Raw genomic sequence first — 18,779 nt, forward strand, 5'->3', positions numbered from 1 at the left:
AGTGAACAGAATGTTAAGTTCATGTATATATGATATAGGCCTATATCAATAATTATTCAATGATAAAATAATGAGGAAACGTAAGGTGATTCAGGCTTGATCAATGCCATGCGAATTACATGAAAATTCATTGAAATGCCCTCGTCATTTCATCCACGTTGCGCTTCTGAGATGGAACGAGTTTGACCCATTTCATTTTACTCTTGACGCTTGAATTGTATAGTATGATGCAATACCAGACTTCATCAGCATTGTACAAACAAACTTCTGTATTCCTCCATTATATGATTCGTTCACGTGTGTTCTGTAAGCTAACAATATGAATGAATGAAGCAAACTATATGACAAAAAGATCAAAGGTTGTTTAAATACCACTAAAGTACAGGTGATGACGTCATCATGCAGAATGAGAAATCACGTTTATGCATAAATGAGGACATCTTTCAAAGTTCATTCAACCATTATGTATATAGTCTGTTGTTCAGACATGGTACTTGATGATGTCAGTGACGCAAAGAATGGCCACCTCTAGTCCTTGTTTACATTCCGGCAAATTTATTTGTTTGTCTTTGGGTTGTGTTGTCAGCGATGTCGTCGTAATTTTCAACGAAAGTCTTGGCTTCCTTATTGATACATGTTTGGTACAAACTTAATTACGCTTACCAAGTTTTGTAATTTGTTAAGTATGTGAAAATTTGATTTGTCCCGAATATATATCTTGAGAATGTGACGTTTAAATCTAAAATTAATCAGCAAAGGTTCGACCAGTCCACCCTTCATTCTTGAGTTAAATAAAAATGCAAAAAAAAAAAAAAAAAAAAAAAAAAAAAAAAAAAAAAAAAAAAAAAAATCAAATTTACAAGGGGTCTACGAATATTTTAGTTGTTAGCTGTATGTATTACTTAGCAATTAACTTAATTGTCTCTAATTTCAATCTTTAATCAGTATTATTACCTAGACCAACAAGGCATATCAGGGGCGGATCTAGGGGGGGGGGTTCGGCGGTTTAACCCCCCCCCCCCCCTTGGGCGGCCAAGGGGGGGGGGGGGGGGGGGGGGGGGAGAGGGGGGAAGAAGGGGAAAAAATAAAATAAAATAAAACAGTATAACGGCGCGATTTTTGGAAAATTCTGGATCCGCCACTGGGTGAACTCCCCCCCCCCCCCCCCCCCCCCCCCTGGCACTGAAAAGCTAGATCCTCCCATGCCAATGAGGAAAGCAGCTAGTGTTGTAATTACTGACAATATGCTACCCTGTAGAAATAAAACTACGAATAAAACAAATTAATACAAATAATTATTTGCAAATGAATTACTAATTATATATTTAGGCCTGCAAAGCTGATCGGGGGGGGGGGGGAGGAGGTCCATATTTCGAGTAATAGAATTAAATGGGTCCGAACATTACGAATGATGAAGCGCAACACACAGGCATATAATTATATTGAAATTACTATACGACATTGCACAAGAGTGACATATTATTCGAACTACCTAACGATCGAGTCAACGACACATGGTTCCATGTCACAAGCTACACGTGTTCTTATGTAATCACATGGAACTATGATGCAATGGGATAATCTGAAATCAATACGGTTACGAAATATGGGACTATACCACAGAATTATAATTCTGTGGACTATACACTGATGACATCATATTCAGAGGCGCACAATTCGAGATGGCGCCCTTCACAATAAGGAAGGTGCGGCATCAAGCTATGTCAAGACAGATGGACATTTTGAGGCTTAATAATTGTACTTTAAAAAAAATTATATTTGGATTTTTTTTCTATGGGTTTAAGACCGCAATTGTGGAATGGTTAAGTAAACGCATATGTAATGAGCGGGTACCACGGTGGTTGTGGTAGTGAGGTGGGGGGGGGGGGTGCAGCCCCTGACAGTTTTGAAACTACCGACATTAAAATAATCAACACCTCATATTTCATTAGGTAGCAAAGTGGTTTCTAATAATCTTCTGTAATGCCATATCTATATTCATCAATGAAATTAAAGGTCGCCATATTTCGTTCTTCCTTTATCAGTTTTTCCACATTTCTTCTATCCTTTTTTCTCTCTGTCTTTTATTTTTAGAGAGCACCACGGTGACGTTTTGTTCCGTTATGTGTGACGTCTTAAAGCTGTGGCGTATCTTCAGGGAAAGGCGCCCTTTGTGAACAGATTTGCGCCTTTTGCCCAAACTTAACAGTTAAAAAAATACACACTAACATATAACTCTATTATTTGAAATTCATGAACTATATATGGCCTAGTCCTTCCTAAAATTATTTTGATCCACTTTGATAACTCAGGACAAGATAAACCTAAACGAACGCGATGTTTCGTGCCTTTTACTCTTTGAAACAAAAACTGGAAGAGGACCTAATGCGATGTAGCGACCGATAGTTACACAGGTGGGTTTGGGGGGTTAACCCCCCCCCTTTGGTATTTTTCTTTGTGCAACCCCCCCCCCCCTATAACCCCCTACCCCCCCTCCCCCCCCCCCCCCTTTGGATTTGTTTATTTATTTTTTATTTATTTTTTATTTATTAAAAAAAAAAAAAAAAAAAAAATTCCCATGGCTGACCTAAATAAGCTGACCTTACCCCCCCCCCCCAACGGAGCAAAATGTCAATTTTTCAAATTTCGAGACCAAAAAAAAAAAAAAAAAATGTCCTCTACCTCTACCCCCCCCCCCCCCCCCCCCCCCCCCCTCCCCCTCCCCCCCCCCCCCCCCCCCCCCCCCCCCCCCCCCCCCCCCCCCCCTTGAAAAAAATCCTGCGTACGCGCCTGCTTACACTTATGATCTTTTTTGTAAGGGAATTGAGCCCGGAAATTGAGTCTCAGTTAAACCTTTAAGTTCATACTAACTTTTATATTGAGAGAGACTCAGGAATTAAAAGTTGTTGAGAACAAAATGGTCCTAGCTCTTTCGATTGAATATAATATAACGAGAAAAACTTTGGAGACCACAATTTATAAGTTGAGTTATAAATAAAATATTGATCGGCTCGCCTGTCACAATTTTGTTTGTTGTTGTTTATTTTTTCTCCATCATGTACATTCATCAAAATCGAGTGTACTTAAATAGCAAAATTGAACGAAAATGTTAAAGAATAGGAAATTTGCGGAAATTGTATAGGGAGCAAACGTAGGGTGCAACCCCGGGTGCAACCACACAAAGTTTGTGCCGTATTCGGGAGTATTTGACATTGGTGATTATAGGCGTGGCAGTTTTCTGGTTGGTGGTGGCGCTTTACAATTTCATACGAGCATTCAAGATGGCGGCAGGTAAGAACAACAATTTTTTTATTCTTAGTGATATTTACGCCTTATTTTCCAATTTAAGTTACATTTTCTTGATTTTTCATGTGATCCTTCAACATATCTGTTAACCATGTACTTATTTCTGTGCATTTTTGTTCTCATTTCAGACAGAGCAGCGGTAAGTTGACGGCATTTTGTGTCCGGGTTCAGAGCGGTAGAGAAGAGAGTAGCGGTGTGTTCCTAGCGATATGCCCTGCACTAGCGGATTGGGAATCGGGAAGCCATGGACAGGTTCAGCCCCAATGTGTTGTGTTGAGCTGACGTTAACGGTTGTGTCTGTGCTGTGTGTTTATTGTGTGGGCATGTGGTATTGCTTATATTAGTCACTCTTTCTTCCTAAGGCTAATGTGACCTCTTGCTGGTTTGAGTTTTAATTTCTGATTTTATTTCAATTATTAACAAACGGGTCATGTGATAAATTCTGGTATGAAACAGGGGGCTGACAAAAATGATAAAACATGGAGGAAATCAAAGTTGATTTATTTTTCATTTTAAAAATGAGTGCCAAATTCTCATGTGTATGAATCATAGCTCCCTTTAATACTCCAGCTTTATTAATATTGCTTTGTGGTGAGATATGTTCCACTTTCTTTGTCCTTTTAAAATTTGTTTTAAAACCTTAACGATCACCTAAGTTCAGTGCAATGACGAGCATCGGCATTGCAGTTTGTTCTTGACAAAACAGTTAAAAGTATTGTAGACAGTTAGTGCATGAGATTACATTTATGCTATGTAATCTCTTTTCTTTGACATTCATGCTTTGTAATCTTGGAAGGATTGCACTTAAAAAAAAGGTTAATCGTCAAATTTATCAGAATCATTGTATCTAAGTTCTAACATGTTCAAAAGCCTCAAAAACAAAATTGCAGTTTGATAGTTTACGTAAAATAAATAGTTATTTTATCAGTGCCCGGTGTTGTAAAGAGTTGCGATTGATCCAAATCAGTTTGAAGTCTCATATCTCTTATGTACATAGTTGCGATTGATATCAATCACAAATAAGTTGTGATTAATCCCAGCTGTTTATAAGATGGGGTCCAGATCTTGCTTACATCTCACTTACAATGACAGTTCCAACTAGATTTGCCAATTACACCACTCCCCTTCCCTGAAACTTCAAATGATTTTAGCCTAAGTGCATAGAGCACGAACATTTACATGTGATTACCACGGGACTATGTTCTTGTCCATATGGTTGTAATAAAGCTATCGGTACATGACCTATTTCTAAACTGCATAAAGTGGCTTCATCATATATGGTTTGAAAGAAAAGCCCATTGCAGCAAAGAATAATATATGTGACTGCACATGACCCTTGTGTAATCCCTTCTGCTTCCTGGACAGACGAGCTTTAATTGAAAGTGGATGTATCAAGGCTATTCAGTGATAACCACATGTCTCCCATTACTCAAGGAGCAGTGCCTGCAGTGGTGTTGAACTTCTACTGTTGGAGGGTTATTTATTACATACCTGTACGATAAAGTGATTGTCACCGTTACCTTACCATGTATTGAAGGGGAGGGGGGGGGGGGGGATGTCAGGCAGTCTGCATATTATTTCAACTCAGAGTTAGGATAAATTTCTCAGTTTTTAACTAATTGTAGTACTTTACATGGTGTTTTGTGAAATGAAATGTTCCTCAGTTTCAACAGAAAGTGATAATTCAATTGGTACATGTACCTGCTTCACTTCAAATTTGCAAGGAAACTCCATGCGGTTTGTGCATATTGAAATAAAGTAATGCGTACACATGATGACCCTGAAGTATTCAGTAATTATATCCCATCTTTTACTGAATATACCCATTTACATGTACATGTACTGACATAATTGTAAATGGCTTTTAATATTTCAATACTTTCAACCCTTCTAGTTACAATTAAAATGGGGTGGGGGGGGGGGTTGAATTGTATGTCTTAGAAATATTCATTGAGCAGACCGGCACAGTGTGGTACTAGTTGGCTGTCATTGAATCAAATACTTGTACCTTGTTGCGTACTGTGACCAGACTTGTTATTTCCCCTTTCCAGTTCAGCAACCCAGAGACCCCTGAATATGTTGGTTTTGCCAACCTACCAAACCAGGTGCATAGGAAGTCTGTCAAGAAGGGCTTTGAGTTCACGCTCATGGTGGTCGGTAAGTCTCCACTTTATCCTTCACATTGTGACGGCATGGCATAAGTTGAAAATATCTGCCATTCGATTACACACACAAATTATATATTGCTTGCCTATTCTTAACACTAGTTGATAATGTAATTTTTTAATGCAATGTAATCAACATGTAAATCCCATAAATTTTACATTTTTGTTAACAATAATTGCTGGAAATATAGATTTTTTTTCTTTACTTAAAAATTGATTTTATATTGTGTTCTTTTTAAATAATTTCCCATATCGCAAAAATCGCTCTTGATGAATATCTATGTAGTTGATGAATTTATACCTCTTAATGAGTGCTGAGTACAGTTAAGTATGTTTAAATTTGACTGGATCATGAGACTATTTTTTCTTAGCAAGGTGTTCTCAAGGTAATAAATAAAACTCTTGTGAATTTACTAGTCATTATTGACTGTGCCAGTGTTCACCAGATGGTGTAATTTGTGTCCCAGAATTGATTTTGTTTAAAAGCTAATTCATATAAATTTATCCTTTCTTTGACTAGGTGAGTCTGGTCTGGGCAAGTCCACTCTGATCAACAGTCTCTTCCTAACTGATCTGTATCCAGAGAGACACATTCCTAGTGCAGCAGGTATGTACGTCTGTCATTCAAAACACAGTATGTTGTGTAATCTGTATCATCCACCTATCTCCATCTATCTCTACCCCTGCATATTCATCCTTTTTCTTATTTCTACCTCATTTTTTGTGTCACTTTTGTATTTCCCTCATACATTCTGTGTCTATCACTCCATTTTCCCATTTCTTTCCACATATTTATTTTCCTGCCCTACCCCACAATTACAATGTGTGAATAGGCTGTAAGATTGAGCATACTATTTTATAAACTATTTTATTTTGCTTTCTTTCAAAGCACAAGCAAGACTCTTTGATTGCATCCACCCACATCCAACTATTTGTAGCCTTTATGTGCAGTCATCTTTCAAAATTTTGCAATTATTTATGAAAATCAATCTTAAGTTTTTATCAAACAGATGCGTCTAATTTGTCTTTATTTTCTATTTTTCATCTTTTATTGAGAATAAACAAAAGCCTGGATAAAAAAAAAAAAATATCGAAAAAAGTTTGAATACAATGAATTAGTATTATTTTCTCCAAAGTCCTAGATCATTTAAAGCCCCACTGTACTACTTGCTCCCTCTATATATATAAAACAACTCCTAAGCAGTGCCCGTTGGTCCCCCATGATCATGATCTTCTTTTTCGTATGTTAATTGAGCGCTGAGTTGATGAAATAGCCACCTGTCAGTAAGCACCCTGGGTGGTCTAATCCCTCCTGGCCAAACTAGTACAGACAGGCTTTAACTTATGTTACTTTTCTAAAAATTGTCTGTTTGCTGTTCTCATTGCAGAGAAGATTGATAAGACTGTGAGTATCGATGCCTCAACGGTAGAGATTGAGGAGAGAGGAGTTAAGCTTCGGTTGACTGTTGTAGATACACCAGGCTATGGTGATGCCATCAATAACAACGACTGGTAAGTAATTATCAATCATTTATTCTTTATTGTCATCCTTCATTCTTTCTGTTAAATTGATTTTTTTTTTAAAGTTCATGCATTACATCGCTCTTGTATAAATAATTTAGGAGTACTAAGTGACAAAATAATAGACATTGATTTTAATTTTTTGATAGTTTTGCTCTTTGAAGTGATGTTGAAGTTCCTTTAAAATTGTAAGGCTGAAATACATTCATTTTTGCCACCGATTTATCAGATTGTTTCACTAGAGTATTCTAAACACAGAGCTTTTGTCTTCTTTGTCAGGAATCCAATCAACTTTATCAGCATGATATATTCCAGAAAGAAAGTGACACTTATTTTATTGTCAAAGTAAACACAAGAAAACTAATGAATTCAAACTATTATGCCTTTTCCATGTAAGTATTAGATGTGGTTTTAAAAGTTTCTACATATATGTGAAAATGTGTTTATATAACTATTTAAAGGGTTTGCTTTGCCATCTAGTGTCCTTTGATGACCAAATCTTAACTTATGGTTTGTAGTTTGATATTTTAAGATATGACATTGAAATCTAATCCTCTTTGTCAAGTAGGATATAACCCGAGAGAAAGTGAAACCTTTTTATGTTTATTGCCAAGTATTTTAAATTGTTCTTTAATTTAATTACCTACTGTAAAATTACCCATAGTACATTACTATTTGAAAAAGAAAGTAAAAGTACTTAAAACTTACAAAAGATATCAGAAGAACTAATACCTAGTAATACATTTTTTTCTTATTACATGTATTTATGGGATCGTCATTTACTGTAAAGCGTGGTATAAATAATAATAATGATAATTATAATAGTTTATATGTCGTTATTATTGACCATTAGTCTTGTTTTCATTGATCATCCTTTATGATACCGGTACCTCCCACTTGGTTTTTCTGACTTTCTATTTTGGACAATTTGTTCCAAATTGGCCTTACTACAGACTGTCATGGTCATGTAACATTCTGGTAAATTTATACCAAGTATTAAACCATACACATACAGTCAAACCTGCTCTAGCGACCACCTGTCTACAAAGACCGAGTTTTGTTTCCCTTGAGCATGGTTTCTCATTCAAACCTGTAATGAAGGAACCTTTACATAAAGACCACCTGCTTTAAAGTGACTTGGTAACATTGTTGAAAGTTGATGACAAAAAATGCTTAAATTTTGTATAAAATGTTACTTACTATATTCCTTCTACTGTACTTACCCTCTGACATGCAAAAGATCCTGAAAAAATTCTCAAACCACAAAGATATCTATGGTTTTCTTTGAAGGTGTCGATGTATGACACCCTCTTACAGTGATTAACAGTAAATTCTCCCAACCATTTTTTAATTTTCCCAACCGTTTTTCCATGTAAAAAAGACATAAAACAGGCCATAAAAAAATCTGTCAACCCTAAATGTTTGGAATGGAATGTAGAGCCATTTTATTGCTTTGTGAGATTTCCATGCACCTAAAATGTAATTAAATTGTAAAAAAAAATATATATATAGTTGGGAGAATTAAGGAATTGATCAGATCAGTTTTTCCCAATTTGTACCATGAATAATGGTCCGTTTTCACTCAAATTTTCAGATTATCTTTAATTGTACATCTAGCATTGAAGTCACTACCTTAGCACCACTATCTCTCATCTGAACAATGTTACCAAGTCCCTTTAATATAAAGACCACTTTTCATGTTTCCCTTGAGAGGTTTTTCTTTACAGGTTTAACTGTATTTCCCTCTTCCTCTTTTTGCAGTTTCGATCCCATCCTGAAGTACATTGATGATCAGTATGAACGCTACCTCAACGATGAGAGCGGTCTAAACAGAAGAAACATCGTAGATAACAGGGTCCATTGCTGCTTCTACTTCATTTCGCCTACCGGACATGGGTGAGTCAAAATGAAGATCATACATTTTTTTCATACACATGGATTGATTTTCTCCATCGTTCTGTCATGTTGGTATTCGGATTGAAGAAAGTTGCTACACTTTGTTTTGCTAGAATGATGGCACAGTATTTCCAAGTGTATCAGTTGGAGCTACATATCTTGATTGTTGGAAAACTTGAATTCCAGATTCGCATCTGTCCACTTAAAATTGTTGACTGCAGAGAGAAAGAAGAGATTCTTTGGAATTCATCATTTGTATCTCATTTGTTCTCCTTGCAGTTTTTATGATTGAAGAATTGATTTATCGTGTTTAAAGAAAAAATAAACAAAACAAACAAACAACAACCTCTTTAAAAAAGACAAAGAAAACAACAAGAACAATATTTTTATTTCATTTCACTTCCGCTTATTGAAAAATGTATGCTAGCTGTGAGGATTCATGAAGATGATCAATAATAACTCCATCTGGGCTTAAGACTGTTTTCTCTAAGTAGAGGCGTTGTGGTCTAGTGGATAAGTTGCCGGACTGTGGATCACAAGGTACGGGGTTCAATTGCCAGCCCGCCACTAACATCCTTGGCACGACGTTAATCTACACTTGTCACCCTCCATCGAGTTTGCGAACGTTAATGTAATATGCTCAGCATTGTGAGCGTCTGTAAAATGTCGACTAGCTGGAATGCTCCCCAGGGAGTGGAGAATGTGCACACATTGTGTGTGCGGGCGAGCTTGAATCCGATAATCAGGGTAATATTATATCTGTAAAGCGCTTTAGAGACATCGTTGATGTATCAAGCGCTACATAAACGTGGAGTATTATTAATAAGTATATCTTTGTATTTTCAGGTTGAAACCCCTTGATGTTCAGTTCATCCAAGCCCTACATAGCAAGGTCAACATTGTGCCTGTCATAGCCAAGTCTGACACACTCACTAAGAGAGAACTCAACAAGCTTAAAAGAAAGGTGAGCCCCTCATATCTGGAGCGAGATGTGTTAAAGCTCTGGTATGGATATCGTATGTCGAGAGAACATGTCTATAATTCATTCTGAATTGTTCATCCTGCAGTAGATCGATTGTTAGAACCAGTAACATAAAAACAAACTTATAAAAACTTGCTGGATATCTTCATCCATAAAAAACCAATACTCTCATTTTCACACACATGTAGTAACCTATGTTTAGGTCATGGTCTGCGGCCTACTTACCTTGATTTCTTAATCTTTCTATGCTCATTATTCAGCCCCTATACATTTTCTACCAAAATCATTTGACACATGTCATTTATCATTTTCTATCACTACCAGAGCTCAAGCTTATCTTTAATGATGCATGGTAGTGGGCTCTCATGGGGAATTTCAACACATTCGGGTGTTAACCCAATAAACAGGTGTTGTCAATCACCAGGATTACCCTTCAGTTTTATGACCAACAGGTCTTATGTAATGCTCTGCATTTTCCACCCATTCCCCCACATGGTCAAGTCTTTATCTTACGTTTTCCTCACCCAGAGACTCTCTGAGAGACTAGGGGGTTATTTTGTTATGGGACTACGGTTTGCTGTATGCAGACTTGTACACCCATTAATGATATTTCCACCAAGTATGGTGTCGGCGAACTATGACCTTCTGCACATGGATTCGGTACAGTACGGAGGAGCCAAGGTGAACACAAAGAGTGGACACCTTGTAAGCACCATTATCACTTCGTGCTTACCTTACCATTTTATCTTGAAAAAAAGAAGATCTGTTGTTCTTTGAAGACCACTATACTATTTGTTGGTTAACCTCACATATGTGTGAATAAAATACTCATACACGTATCTACTAAGACTTGCTTACGTAATGCGAGGCTTCTTCTTTAAGATCACCACGCTGTGTATGCTACATCTTTCTGCTGTATCACCTTGTAAACCTCTCAAGTATGTACGGCTAGCGTAGTGTACATGTACATATTATTACTGGGTTCCCTATTCAATGCAAGTCTCATCCCATGTGTTTTAACATAGGTACTTGATGAGATCCATGACAATGGTATTAAGATCTATCACATGCCAGACTCAGATTCTGATGAAGATGAGGACTTCAAAGAACACAACAAACAACTCAAGGTAGGCATTGTTTCTTTCATTATATGTACCCCCTCCCCCCTTAAAAATGTTGTACCAAACTGATCTGCATGTAGAAATTGCCTTTTTGTCTGATGAAGTTGTGTGCAGTATTAAATGTTCAGTTTGTGAACTTTTTTGGTCCCGAATAAGCTTTTTAAAAGTGTGGAAGAACATCAGAGAAGAAATGTTCCCTGAACACTATGGCTCTTCAATTACCTTCATATTCTAAATATGACATGTGATGTAACAGCTTAAAAATGTGGACCTCGTTTTTACGCCACATGTTTGTGTAGTTCCATGTACATCTTTCTGTGTACAGTGCTTGTTACTTTAGCTAGATTGGGCCAAATTTGCTATCATTTTGATGATTCCAGAACCTTGCGGTACACACCAATGAATATGCTACACTTCTTCTGATCGATTCCACACCGTTTCTTTAATTCTTTTACAATGCAATCGCATGACCAAAACTTGACTTTATGTTTAAGTCTATACCTACACTTCTCTTGCTCTATTAATGACGATATGACATCTTTCCTCCCCAGGCTAGTGTGCCATTTGCTGTCTGTGGATCAAGTCAGCTGATCGAGGTCAAAGGGCGGAAGGTCAGAGGGCGTTTGTACCCATGGGGCGTAGTTGAAGGTAAGGACCTTGACTTTTACTTACCAATGCACAATTTTGTTAATTCTCTACATGACACTGATAATTGAAAGTGTGAAGCTACCATATTATGATATTGGAAATTTTGGAATACTGACTAAATGTTGAAATAAAAACAAACATTGTAAGGGTTGTCTACTTGTCTACTTATCTTTATGTTTTTGAATGCTTTTTATATTGATGTAAACTTGCATTTTTAGTCTTCGGACTTGTTGACAAGTAATGAATAAAACCTTATTCGAACTTGAACTTGAACTCGAACTTGTCCTTCTCTTTAAAAAAAAATATATTGTTCTATGTGTTGTTTCATCTTTTGATATTTTTGTTGTTGTTGTTGTTGCTGTTATCGTTTTTGTTTGACAATGACAAGAGAACAAAAGTGAAATTATCAAACATAAGATACCAAGGTAGGTTGAATATGCCTTTTCCATTGAATTTCCATGAGCTGACTGCCTGCTCATGAAAACATGTCTGCCATACTTTGCCAAGAATCGCGTCATCTATCTCTCTATACAAGACACCTTGATACTCTCGATACCATGTCCACTGTCTAAGCCATCCAGATACACTCTGCATTGAAGTATCGTAGTTTTGACCAGGCGTCCATCCCTTCTTCCAAAAATGCCATCAGCCCTCCATGTAGATTGTCTGATGCCTTGTAATGATTATAATCTTTCATTTTGTTTCAATAGTGAATGGTTTCCTCTTCTTTTCGTTCTTTTTCATCTTTAGTTGAGAACCCTGACCACTGTGACTTCATCAAGCTAAGGAGTATGCTGATGTAAGTTAAATCATATGAGAAGCAAATTCTTTTGGACCTTTTTTTTTTTTTACAGAACTCAAAAGCATATGGATGAGGAATAGATCTTTTTATTACATGTACTCTCTCTTCTAACCCTTTTTTTGTTTTTTTACGGAAACCAAAATCATATTGATTGACAAATCATTTTATTACATGTTCTCCCTTTTCTTAGACTGAGCCTGAAAGTATTCTTGTTCACTGTATTTTTGTTGTTGTTGCAAGTTTTATATATATATATATATATATATATATATATTATATATGTGTCATTTCTGACTCTGATTCCAGTCTAAGCTAAATCATTGTATGTTGTAAATTAGATGTGCATTGAAAGTAGACATTGATAATTTAAAGAGATGTTATACAGCTACCCACATCCTGTCCAATACAAAACAGTTGTATGAAAATGGAAAGTGTTATGGGAAACCATATTATTCATATTTGCCGTAGGAGTAACACCAATAGACTCAGCTCAATTTTCACTGTAATTTGAATATTTGACAAAACACTACAATCTATTGGGGAAAATGAGTATGGTAAAACCGGTCACTGAAAGATTTCTACTTTTTGAGGCACTTCATGACCATTTCGACGGGCAATTTTTTAGGGCTTCAATATTACTCCATGTCACAGACACTGATATCAGGTAGGGCCATGCATCTCAGATTTAACATTGTTAAACGATGCCTTTAACGCTGATTTGTTGTTGACCTGCACACAGAGCATACATGGAGGATCTGAAGGACGTGACCCATGAGGTACACTATGAAGCATTCAGGTCTGAGAAACTAGCCAAGACAGGGAGCAGTGGTGCCAAGAAACCAACTTCGTAAGTCATGGCTTCCCAGCGTACTTAAAACAGAAATTTTATGTCCAGAGTGAATTGGAGAGGCGCTCGCAAGATAAATCACAGTGTTGCAAATTTGTGTTTGATTGGATGCAACTCCCCCCCCAAAAAAAATCAGGGTAGACTTCCCTTTTAAATAGGGGGGGGGGGGGGTTGGGGGGTTGGGATGAAGAAGAAGATTTGGGGTCAGATGACATTGTAATTTTCACTGCGTTTCACATTTTGCAAATGCTAATTTAATCTAGTCATAATACCCCTCAATTGATGATCATGTGTATAGGCTATTTGTTGGATATAGTCGATTGTGCATTTATAATTACTCTTAAATAATCAGCTTGGTCCTAAGTCACAACAACCAAAAAATATCTGTTTGTTAAAGATACAGTGTACACTACTGCATATAAAACAGCTTGCACGTAATGCTCAAGTTTCATTTCAATTAAAATCCATAAACAATTTTTTTAAATGAATGTATAAAATACAGATTATATACACTATAAAAAACGGAAGACACCCACAAAATGCAAAAATGTCTACAGATCTACTGGAATTATACAAAGTTTATCAATATAAAAATGTTGGGGAAACTGCAAATAAAGGTTCTGTCGAGGCAGTCCCTGTTATTAAAAGATACATACAAGTTCCAACAGTTGCCTATAACAGATATAACAATAATTCTTTTTCTCATTGTGAAATTGAACAGGAGGAGAGCAGGGTCTACCTCGGAAGAACCCTCGACTGAGAAGGATCGTATGCTGCTGGAGAAGGATTCAGAGGTATGTGTGACAATCTGGTTTTTTAAAACTTGTTGCATACATTTGTCTATAATATTTGTCTGACAACTCTTGGATCTGGGGGTGTTTATAATAATAATGAATGAATGGCGGTGGTTATTTTACCTGACTGCTAAGAAAGCATAAATGCTTGTAAGTAAGCAACCAGACTGCCAACGGCTTTAGGTCCTCTACGAGGGACCTGGTAATGAGGATTAATGCCTTACCAAAGGGCACTAGCGCATCGTCTTGGTTTCGAACCCAACCCAAAGTTTCACAAAGACTAAGATCGACTTTGAATTGGACTTAACTTTGGAAGGCCATTCATGCCACTAGTTCCTCTAACCATTCCTGGCATTGGTTTCTAAAGGAACGTACAAATTGTGGTCACAAATCTACAGAATTTACCATTTTTGATAGTTCATTATTGGAGGAAAAAGTATTATCTAATGATCATAATTGAGAGACCAATGGTGAGAGTAACCAGTGGCATGAATAGCCTGCCATAGTTAAGTCCAACCCAAAGTTGATTTTAGTCTTTGTGAAACACCCCCCCCCCCCCCCCCCCTTGGAGATATCAACTATTTAACTTGTCTTGATTGATAGTAAGTTACCTCACAGATAAGTGATGCACACACAGATTTGCATATAACCTCTCAAGATTTCAAGAGAGTGATATCTACGAGCTCCTCCTTTTTTTTAGGGGGGGGGGAGGAGGGGAGGGTTAGCTATGAGAAGAGTAATTGAAATAGATGAGATGAAGAATTGGAAAAACTTCATTGATCCAAGAAGTATTTAAAAAGTGGCGAAGAAGGGAAGGTGCAAGAAAATGCAAGAAATATCATGAATATTTCATGAGGCTTCCAAGTTTTACCCCCTGTTTTAGCAACATATATTTATCTTTGGATGTTTGATGTTATTCTCGCATTTTGCTTATTAATGACACGTGCCATTGTATTTGTTTTGTGCTGTAGCTACGTCGCATGCAGGAGATGCTAGCACAGATGCAGAAGCAGATGCAGCAACAAGCTCAGACGGGTGGTCTTCACTCTGAGGAGGTTTAGAGGAGGAGACGGAGAGAAGAACCAACAATCATGGTAATTGGTAAGGATAACATTAAAGAGAAGGTTGAGTTCTGGGAAGAGGTGAAAATTAATTAGTCAGCGTTATCATTGTGTTATGCAAGTGTGGAAGAACATCAGATAAAAAATGTTCCCTGCTCTTCAAATGCCTTAATATTCTAAATATGGCATGTAACATCATACAAAATCGGGACAGATTTTTATGCCACATGTTTTGTGTAGTCCCATATACATCTTTCTGATTGTAACTTTACCAAGACTTGGCCAAATTTACCTTGCATTACTCACCAATACTTATATGCTAGGTGATCAACCTTTTCTGATCGATTCCACGTTTGTTTCACAAAGCAATCGCATGACCAGAACTCAACTTTATCTTTAACCCCCATGCCACCAGGATTGGAATGAGCATTCAGGAATAAATATATCAGATTTCTTATATTTAAGAGTTCAATATTGCTTAAAATGTCCTTCACAATGGGGATGTACCCCTGTACCCCTACTAAAGGCCATTCAATATTAAATAAATATCAATTCAAAATGGTGAATTTGATACACATAAACTGTTTATATATTGTTATTAACATCCATATTATTTTTAAACTTCTCTTTCAGTATTATGGAATCATCCACTGCTGGACAGCTTTTGGGACCACCACTTGTTACTAGACCCTGTACCATGTTCTGTTACCTCCGTTGTCGCCTACTTGTCGAGATCACCAGTCTCTTGGAAAGAAGGAATGTGCTAGCTTATTTCCATAATCATTATAATAATAATAGATAATAACATTACCATAATAACTTCTACAGTAGCTAAAGTCCTAGAGCTGGAATAGCCAATGGGAGTATGTTTTCAGTGCTCTTTATAACAAGTTTTCACTGTGATAGTTGATAGTACGACGGCAATTAAAGTCAATCTGCTGAGAACGAAGTGCACTTGGGATTAGGCAAAGCTTTTAAGAACCTTCTCATTATGAGGTTTCACTCTCCAATTTAAATCATCTGAGGGTTTGCAAGGTTGTTAGTACAGAAAAAACACATTTTAGTTTGATGATGAAATACAGACGGAAAACATTTCACTGTTACAGGTGTAAAGTTAACAGTTAGAATTGGGTCAGTAATCTCAGCATTTTCTATTGTTTGTTGGGCCAAACGATGCAGTTTTAATCCAATTTTAATCATCAGAGGGTTTGCAGGGTTGTTAGTACAGAAAAAACACATTTTAGTTTGATGATGAAATACAGACAGAAAACATTTCACTGTTACAGGTGGAAAGTTAACAGTTAGAATTGGGTCAGTAATCTCAGCATTTTCTATTGTTTGTTGGGCCAAACGATGCAGTTTTAATCCAATTTTAATCATCAGAGGGTTTGCAGGGTTGTTAGTACAGAAAAAACACATTTTAGTTTGATGATGAAATACAGACAGAAAACATTTCACTGTTACAGGTGGAAAGTTAACAGTTAGAATTGGGTCAGTAATCTCAGCATTTTCTATTGTTTGTCGGGCCAAACGATGTAGTTTTAATCCAATTTTAATCATCAGAGGGTTTGCAGGGTTGTTAGTACAGAAAAAACACATTTTAGTTTGATGATGAAATACAGATGGAAAACATTTCACTATTACAGGTGTAAAGTTAACAGTTAGAATCGGGTCAGTAATCTCAGCATTTTCTATTGTTTGTTGGGTCAAACGATGCAGCATTACCTTATCAAGTTATCTGATATTAATCAAACTCATTTGACCCCTGTTGATAATTATTTAATCATGAAATTATAGCTGTTGATAACATAACGTGTGTAGATTTATGCTTATTCTACAATCAGATATTGTTTTTCAAGCTAATGAAATATTGTAAGAATCATATTTAAGTGGAAAGTTTAATGAAGGAGTAAAAAAGAACCGAAGTGATTTATGGTATGCAGAATTTTTTTAATCATTTATAAATAGGAATCGTGCTTTGTAAAGGAATTAGAGTGGCTTTATGTTTTGGAATATTTACTAGTTCGCAAACTATGCAATATGAATTGAAAATATAGTATGTAGATGTAGGCAATGGCACAAGTAATGACCTTTGACCTTTACCCTTTAGAAATGATCTATACGTGTAGGTAGTGCCATTGCTACAAATACAGGATGATTGAACCAAGATGACTTCTACCAAGGAACAGAAGAACATAACCGATACATTAATACGAGTGCATGCCCTTCTGGTTACGGGCCCTGTTTCACGGAACTTGTTATCCAGAACAAATGCTGAATTTCTATGGCAAATTTGCTCACAGCCAATCAAATGCCACGATTCTAGTAGCTTATAACAGTAATTTTGACTTGTGATTGATATCAAGTTTTATGAAACAAGGCCCTGAGCAGACGATCAAAATCATAGCCAGAGGCATTTAGAACCTGGGGACCAATTTTTTTACAATTCCTGCTTGAAATGACACTTTTTAAAAGCACCAAAGTCTTCCTGCCCTAGTCAATGAGAGACATAAATCTACTCTTCGGGCCAGCACGTCGATCATATGGTACATTTATATGGAATATATTTCAAAGCATTTGGAACAAAGACATTGATGGCACCATTTCCAAGCCATACTCTTAATCGCTGCATGGTGAGGGGAAGCTCTGACAATAGAGGCAATCTGATCGTAACGTCTGTATTCTGTTGATATAGCCATGATATACTGGTGTGTGGTTTTCCGCTGTATGCAAGCCCCATTTGCACTATTTAAGTTGCCTTGTATCATTCTATCATACCATCTTTGTACAACTTTTTATATTCATCGGTGTATGTTATTTAACGACTAACATGTAGTGGTAGATAACATTGAAGGAAATATCATGTCTTCTTTGTACAAGTGATATTTTTTGTAAAGTAACACTTATATGTACAATGTATATGCTTTTTAATGTAATTAGTAATTTTTTATTGTTTTGAAACATATCTTTGTGTATACTATTTATTTATGTAGTTATAGAGTGGTGAAGTGTGACGTCATCAAAAATCTATTTTTAGAATTTCTCAATTTTTTTCTTAATATTCCGAAAGAACATGAAAAATAATGTCCAAATGTCGAGAACCAATTGAATATGTCAAGTACTGGCTGAGACATGACCATCTGAATGAATATATGTCCTATGGGAACTCAGTGTTATATGCTCTGGCTCCTAACCATTAGGAGCCAGAGCATATAACACTGAGTTCCTATGGGGAGTATATTTATTCAGATGGTCATATCTCAGCCAATACTTAACATATTCAATTGATTTTCGAAATTTGGACATTATTTTTCATGTTCTTTCGGAATATGAAGAAAAAATTGAGAAATTCTAAAAATAGATTTTTATGACGTCACAGCTTCGGTACTCTATTTGTTTACTCTTTAGAAAAAAAATCCCACCACATATGGCTGATATGATTTTCTTTTCTGTAGAGAATCTACTATTCTAGGTGGAATGAAAAATATTATTAGAAACCTTTTTGCTCACTGTATCAAGTATCGAGTATTTGCCAATGCTGCAAATTTGTAACTAACCTAAGCAAAGCATGACCAAGCAATAGGTGAACTATAATCCCCCCTGAATTATTTGTTTTGGCCGATGCTTTAAAAAAAA

The 18,779-nt window shown here is 36.5% G+C and overlaps 1 protein-coding gene across 4 annotated transcripts; it reads left to right on the plus strand.

The window, feature by feature from the left end:
• Positions 1–3,175: 3,175 nt before the first annotated feature.
• On the plus strand, positions 3,176–17,190 carry LOC583094 (septin-2B). 4 transcript variants are annotated; one of them, XR_004065292.1, is made up of 15 exons: positions 3,176–3,291; positions 3,435–3,445; positions 5,358–5,463; positions 5,992–6,078; positions 6,860–6,983; positions 8,754–8,888; positions 9,735–9,852; positions 10,896–10,997; positions 11,543–11,639; positions 12,390–12,438; positions 13,181–13,288; positions 14,010–14,082; positions 15,054–15,183; positions 15,777–16,358; positions 16,748–17,190. XR_004065292.1 is itself a non-coding variant. In XM_030992282.1 (14 exons), the coding sequence occupies exons 1-13, from the start codon at positions 3,282–3,284 to the stop codon at positions 15,141–15,143; spliced, it is 1,110 nt and encodes a 369-aa protein (XP_030848142.1). In that variant the 5' UTR covers positions 3,176–3,281; the 3' UTR covers positions 15,144–15,183; positions 15,777–17,190. The 4 variants fall into 4 exon arrangements, 2 of the variants coding, with proteins under 2 accessions (XP_030848142.1, XP_030848143.1); XR_004065293.1 differs by having other exon boundaries at positions 15,777–16,178; XM_030992282.1 differs by having other exon boundaries at positions 15,777–17,190.
• Positions 17,191–18,779: the final 1,589 nt, after the last annotated feature.

Source organism: Strongylocentrotus purpuratus, unplaced genomic scaffold (assembly GCF_000002235.5).
Source record: "Strongylocentrotus purpuratus isolate Spur 01 unplaced genomic scaffold, Spur_5.0 spur5_scaffold_2, whole genome shotgun sequence".
In the NCBI taxonomy this organism is placed as follows: Eukaryota; Metazoa; Echinodermata; class Echinoidea; order Camarodonta; family Strongylocentrotidae; genus Strongylocentrotus; species Strongylocentrotus purpuratus.

Excerpts from the sequence above, each read along its gene's own strand:
- LOC583094 (XM_030992282.1), top strand. Across the intron at positions 11,640-12,389 it reads CCCATGGGGCGTAGTTGAAG|TTGAGAACCCTGACCACTGT; the intron begins GTAAGGACCTTG and ends TTTCATCTTTAG. Across the intron at positions 12,439-13,180 it reads AAGCTAAGGAGTATGCTGAT|AGCATACATGGAGGATCTGA; the intron begins GTAAGTTAAATC and ends ACCTGCACACAG.